General features: G+C 38.5%; 1 protein-coding gene across 1 annotated transcript; it reads left to right on the plus strand.

The window, feature by feature from the left end:
* The first annotated feature begins 455 nt into the window (after nt 1-455).
* Nucleotides 456-3212, plus strand: LOC113756755. Its single transcript, XM_027300293.1, has 6 exons — nt 456-744; nt 860-976; nt 1092-2006; nt 2097-2236; nt 2339-2560; nt 2661-3212. The coding sequence occupies exons 1-6, from the start codon at nt 456-458 to the stop codon at nt 3210-3212; spliced, it is 2235 nt and encodes a 744-aa protein (XP_027156094.1).
* Nucleotides 3213-6965: the final 3753 nt, after the last annotated feature.

Here is a 6965-nt window from a genome sequence, read left to right on the forward strand (position 1 = left end):
ATTTTTGATACAAAAAACCCTTTTGAACTTCACTTGGCCAAACCGTCGCATTCTGAGTCCCCTGGCCTTTTACTTTTCATTTTGCACACGTTCACACCACACACCACACAATTCAACTCGAATCAAAAAGTGGGGCGCGACAATATGTTTCTGTTTATGCATTCCTTTGCTAATTGTTTATTTTCAAAATAACTGGCCTTTAGTGTTTTACCCTTTAAAAAAATAGCTATCCTGTAATATATTAACTTACTATATGAAATACTATAGTTAGTTTCTTTCATGGACCGCAATACCGTTAGGCGTATGCATTATGCTAATATGCCAAAAGAGAAAAAGGATGAGTTGTTGCAGCGCAGACGGGAGCGGTATGCTAGAAATAAGACAGCTAATGTGCATCCTGCTGAGGGTTCTGTCTATTCATCTATACCAGAGGAACAAAAAAATAGAAAACGCCAATGCAGAAAAGAGTTAACTGCTTTGGAAAAGCTGAAAAAATAGCCCCTCCTGAGGCCTCTACTCCTGTATGCAATGTTCCCAAGTCTATCCGCTCCTCAAAAAACTGTAGTTCCTCTGCTAAGGAACCTTCAACAGAGCAATGTCTGAATAGTTCAGTACCTGAGCCATGCAGCTCTGTACCACAGCCAATTCCTAGCAACAATGAATTAACTGATATGTTTGATGGTATATCAACAAAACTCCAGTCTTCTTTACCTGTTTCAACAAACCAGTCTACTGTCCCTGAAGGTACATTGCTCAGTTTATCCTATGTTTCTTAACAAAGCAATGTTTGCTTATTTGCATTCCTACTTTATAAATATTTTTGATGCTTATCAGGCTTTCGATAAACTTGTTGTTCCAGTTCATGATAACTCCTTGGTAGAAGAAGGAACCTGTATTGTCAACGTTGCTCCATCTATTTCTTCTAAACACAGTAGTGGCCAACAAATTGTTGTTAACACCCAGCTCGTGAACACAGGTTGGATGTAGTCTATATTATAAAGTTGCTATGCCTTAAAAATGCTTCAGATTATATGTTTTTTCTGTTTTGCCCCATAAATTGATAAATATATGGTTTGGTGTGGTATTATTAGGTAGGCAACGAAGGACCAAAAAAACCAGTTTTTCTTGCTTGAAGCATATTCCAACCGAATCATTGGTCCTCCCTGATGCCCCAAAGTGTCAACACTGTGGGGCTTATCGATTCCATTTGGAACCTCCCAATTTTTGCTGTTCAGGTGGAGAGGTTTCTGTTGTTCATCCTGTGATGCCTTATGCCCTCTTCCGCCTTTATTCCGGTACAGATGAGGAATGTATTCACTTCTGCAAGAATGCACGTACCTATAATAACAATCTTGCCTTTACCACTTTTGCTGCAAAATATGATAGAAAAATGACTAAAAATTCTCAGGGAGTTTACACTTTCCGTGTCCAGGGTCAAATTTATCATCTTCTGAATAGTCTCACACCAAATGGCCACCCTCCTACTGGTATCCAGCTGTACTTTTATGATCAAGAGGAAGAATTGTCACAGAGACTCAATACTTCTCCAAGATTACGGGAGAGTACTCTTAAGCTTCTGATGGGTATTCTTGAGCAGAATCCTTATACCAAAGTTTTTAAGTCTTTAAGAGAGCTTCCTAATCTAGATAACCATAGCATATTTCTTAATTCCAACCCGGGCCTTGACCAACAGTTATATAATATGCCAACAGCTTCAGAAGTCGCTGCAATATGGACAGAGCATGATAGTGAAACCTTAGAAAAGGGCACCAACATACAGGTTTATAGTCATGCAAATACAAGCCATAGAATCCAACACTATTTTGCATGCTACGACTCTTTGCAGTACCCACTATTGTTTCCCAGAGGTGAATCTGGTTGGCACTATGGTATTCCAAGAAACACTACTGCTAATAAAAGAAAGAGGGAAGAAATTGATGATCACAGCCTTGTTGCTTTACCTAAGATAGGAAATGCTGTTGATTTTATTCAAAAGGAAAATGAAGGTAAGTTTTGCTAAATTCTGTTTTTCTTTGATTCCTGAGTCTTTTTAAAAAAAACACTGAGGGTCTTAGCTTTTGTTTTTCTTGTTTTAGTTGCTGAGGAGGGAAAGAAAAAACGGGAAACTGTTTCTGCTCGAGAGTATTATTGCTACAAATTGCAGATCAGAGATGATGACACCTCAATGCTCTTGCACACAAGGAGACTATTGCAGCAATTCTCTGTGGATATTTATGTTAAGATCGAGACTTCGATGCTTGAATTCCATAGGAAAAAATAAAAAGAAATCAGAACTGAGATTCTTAAAGGTGTAACAGATAGCATCTCTTCTGGTCAGACTAACGGCGGTAAAGTTGGCCGCCGTGTTTATCTTCCATCTTCCTTTATTGGTGGTCCAAGGGACATGAGACGGAGGTATATAGATGCTATGTCTTTGGTCCAGAGATTTGGTAAGCCTGACATATTCATTACTATGACTTGCAATAGGATGTGGAAAGAAATACATGATAACCTAAAGTATGGAGAAGAGGCTCAAGATAGACCTGATTTAGTTTCAAGAGTGTTTAGAGCAAAGTTAGAATTATTAAAAGCTGAAGTTACAAAAAAAAAAGATATTCGGTGAAGTGTCTGCCTGTGTGTATGTGATTGAGTTTCAAAAGAGAGGCCTTCCTCATGCTCATATGTTGATTATTTTAAAGCCAGAATATAAGCCCCTCAATCCTGAAGCTTATGACATGATAGTTTCGGCCGAAATACCAGATCCTTCTAAGCAGCCACATTTATACTTTCTGGTTATGAATCACATGATGCATGGTCCATGTGGTTTATTAAAAAAGGATAATGTTTGTATGAAAGATGGGGTGTGCAAGAACCATTATCCAAAGAGTTTTAGTGACTACACAACTTATACAGAAGATGGTTATCCTCACTATAAAAGAAGGATGGATTGTCGCTGTGTAAGAGTGAGGAATCATTTGTTGGATAATAGGTGGGTTGTTCCGTACAGTCCCTATCTTCTGGCTTTGTTTGACTGCCATTTGAATGTAGAGATATGTTCCACTGTTAAGTTAGTTAAGTATCTTTACAAATATGTTTATAAAGGGCATGATCGTGTGAGCTTTTATATCCATTCTGAAAATACCGTTGAAGATGTAGATGAAATTTTAGACTTTCAGTCTGGCCGCTGGGTGGCTGCTGCAGAGGCTTTTTGACGGATATTTCGATTTACTTTAAACGAAATGACCCCGAGCGTCTATGCATTACAGGTTCATCTTCCAGGAGAGCAAATGGTTTCTTTTCACAGAAGAACCAATCTTGCTGATTTAGTTGCTGATGTTGACTTCTCAAAAACGATGCTGACTGAGTTCTTTTATATGAATCAGACAAATAAAGATGCTCAGAAACTCAATCTCCTCTACAAACAATTTCCTGAGTTTTTTGTATGGAGCCCAGGCAAGAAACGGTGGTCTAAAAGAAAGCGTCGAAAAGTTGTTGGAAGATTGGTGACCGTTAGCCTAGTAGAAGGAGAGAGGTATTTCTTGAGACTGCTTTTATCCTGTGTTTGTGGCCCTACTTCGTTCGACCGCTTGTTGACTGTTAATGGAGTCCGTATGGCTTCTTTTAGAGAAGTCGCTTTTCAGATGGGTCTGTTACAATCTGATACGTATATTGAAGACACCCTTGATGAGGCTGCTACTTTTCAGATGCCTTCTTCACTCAGAAACTTGTTTGCTGTGATGCTAAGTTTCTGCTCCCCGTCAAATCCCAAATGCTTGTGGGAGAGATATGAGTCTGAGCTATCAAGGGATTATCAAAAAAATAGTTCACTCACTGGATATACTCCGCAATACATCAGAATGCTGGTACTTCAGGAGATCAGTAAATTTTTGGAACAAATGGGTAAAAGCATGGATGACTTTCACTTGGTTCCTGACTACATTGGTGTTACATTAGATCAGCGGATTACAAAAGAAATTGAAACTGAAAGGAATATTCAGTTCACAGAGGAGGATCTGCTACTGTCTTCGAAGCTTAATGCCGGTCAGAAATTTGCCTACAGCTCTATCATGAAACAGGTTTTCTCACCAAAAAACAAAGTTTTTTCATCGATGGGCCAGGTGGGACAGGGAAAACTTTCCTTTATCGGTCAATACTTGCTACTTTGCGTTCTCAAGGCTATATAGCCATTGCTGTTGCATCGTCTAGCGTTGCTGCCTCTATACTTCCTGGTGGGAGGACTACACATTCACGCTTTAAGATCCCTCTTGATATATCAGGAAATAAGTCTTACCAAGTTAGTAAGCAAAGCTCGACCGCTAAGTTGCTTATAGAGGCCAAACTTATATTGTGGGATGAAGCTTCAATGGCTAAGAAGGAAACAATCGAAGCATTTGATATGCTTCTCAAAGACATAATGGAATGCGATGATCCTTTTGGTGGCAAGCTGGTGGTTTTTGGAGGTGACTTCAGGCAGACTCTACCCGTGATTAAAGATGCAACAAGAGACGTTTTAGTTCAGTCAAGTTTTGTCAACTCGCATCTATGGACTACTTTGCAGAAGATTACTTTATCAGAAAATATGAGGGCTGTCATGGATCATTCTTTCTCTGAATTCTTACTGCGGATAGGTGAGGGACGCGAACCAGAAGACAAAGATGGCAAAATATCTTTATGTAAGGATATGACAATCCCTTATGATGGAAAGGAGACTTCTCTTAACAGGTGAACATCTTTCTGTATAATATTTTTGTATCATGTATATATATGATTGTACAGCTTTCAGTTTTCCCTCACTTTTTGTTCTGACTTTGTTTTTACTGGGCAGGTTAATCGAATCTGTTTTTGGTGATCTAAATGTGTATTCTTCGGATCCATATCAGATGATTAATCGGTGTATTCTATCAGGAACAAATAATGCTGTTGATGATGTTAACCAGCTCATTATTGATAGATTTCCTAGAGATCCGCATACTTATATAAGTTCTGACAGAACTCTTAACGAAAGAGATCAAGGAGACTATGAAGACTTTCTCAATTCTTTAAATCCAAAGGGGTTACCACCTCATAAGTTGATCTTGAAAGAGAACTGTCCAATTATTCTGCTCAGAAACTTAAACCCAATGGAAGGCCTTTGTAATGGTACCAGGCTTATATGTAGAGAGCTGCGCCACAACACTATTTGTGCAGAGATTGCAGTGGGTCAGTACCGCGGTAAAAGAGTTTTCTTGCCAAAGATTCCTCTCCAAACTTCTGACAGCGAAAAGAATGGCATCCCCTTTAAGAGAACTCAGTTTCCTGTCAAGTTATGTTTTGCAATGACGATTAACAAGTCTCAGGGGCAAACTCTGGATTATGTAGGGATTTATTTGCGCGAGCCTGTTTTCTCTCACGGCCAGTTATACGTTGCCATTTCTCGTGCAAAAAGTTCGTCTGCAGTTAAAGCACTGATAGTTCCAGCAACGTATCGTGACGTAGTTACTGAGTGCAAAACTAGAAATGTTGTCTTTCATGAAGTTCTTGAATTAGCTAGACAGTAGCGTTTATTTCTGGTTTGTTTTTTTTTCCCCATTTGTCATTTTGATCCCTTGAATGCTTTATTTTCTGGTTTGTGTTCTCTTTTGCAATTATATTACTGCATTGTCTCGTGAATTGTACATTAAAGATTCCCTTTTTTTATAGAATGGTGAATCTGCTTTCCATTGCTGATATCAAGCCAAAAATGAGGGGTTGGTCAGCGCATGTTACTGTTCAGGAAAAAATGCACTTCGCTTCTTCACAGAAATCCCCTACAAGATACCAAAAATTTGTTTTCTCTGATGACCAGGTACGAATCAAACTCTGCAATACTTTATCTGTCCTATCCTTTGTGTTAGCTAAGTCACCTCATGAAGTTAGCATTTTTTTTTAATCTATTATCAGGGATCAAGAGTTGAGGGAATTATGTTTAATGCTGCTATTGAAAAGATGGAGTCAAAGCTTCATACTTTTAAGAAGTATCTGATATCAAATGCCGATGTTAGAGAAATTGAGGAACAGTATCAGACTAATGGCCTTACTATTCAATGGGTGATAAGTGCAAAAACTGTGGTTGAGGAGCTGAGTGAACAGGGAAGCTGTGTTTTGACTAACGAGTTTACTCCTATAAGCTTTAAAGACTTGGCCAGTTACGCTGATTCAAAGTCACAAACTGTTGGTCAGTATGCGTTCTTCTTCTAATCAATTGCAATGTCATCAATACAAGAACTTTGATTGAAAATCCAGTTGCTTACTTCTTTGCAATGTTTATCAGATATTATGGCTGTGGTTGTTGACTCAATGCCTGTGATTCCAATCAAAATGGATTCACAGGAATCCTTTGTCCAGAGATTTCTCATTGTGAATGAAGAGTATACATTTTCTTTCCAATCCATAATCTTCCATTCATCAATAAGAAAATATTTAACAGTCTTATTTAGCAATTATTCCTTGCTGTCGTTTTGAATGCTAGGATGGTTCCTACTGTTCTATCTCTATGGAATACATTTGTTGAAAATGAAGGAAAACTGCTTACAGATCACCACAGCAAGCATCCAGTTCTTATATGCCGCAGGCTTAAAGTTGTCACATACAATGGTACACAGAATCTTTAATCTGTTTTGTTCATCCTTAGAAACTATTGTTTGTCTAATTGAACTCACAGTATTTTTACTGTTGTAACAGGAATAGCACTCTCAACAAGAAATGATTCAGTCATTGTTGTTGATCCCCCTGTTAGAGATGCTAGAAGTCTCAAAAATTGGTGAGCATTAGTATTCAGACACACATTTAGGTTCTCAAACAATACTTTTCCTCTGATTATCTATCTGCTCCGGTTTCTATTATTATATATACACAGGGCATCAAGGAATGAAAAGGAACTACTTGCCCTCCGCCGTGATAAGCCGTACAATAACCAATCTCCTAAAATGTTTTATGGCCCTCGGCAA

The sequence above is a fragment of the Coffea eugenioides genome, unplaced genomic scaffold, assembly GCF_003713205.1.
Source record: "Coffea eugenioides isolate CCC68of unplaced genomic scaffold, Ceug_1.0 ScVebR1_2469;HRSCAF=3499, whole genome shotgun sequence".
NCBI classification, from domain to species: Eukaryota; Viridiplantae; Streptophyta; class Magnoliopsida; order Gentianales; family Rubiaceae; genus Coffea; species Coffea eugenioides.

Bases quoted from the DNA above. Each gene is read 5' to 3' on its own strand.
- LOC113756755 (XM_027300293.1), top strand. From the start codon at position 456: ATGCAGAAAAGAGTTAACTGCTTTGGAAAAGCTGAAAAAATAGCCCCT. The intron at 745-859 runs GTACATTGCTCA...TTGTTGTTCCAG, and splicing joins CCAGTCTACTGTCCCTGAAG to TTCATGATAACTCCTTGGTA. The intron at 2,007-2,096 runs GTAAGTTTTGCT...TTCTTGTTTTAG, and splicing joins TATTCAAAAGGAAAATGAAG to TTGCTGAGGAGGGAAAGAAA.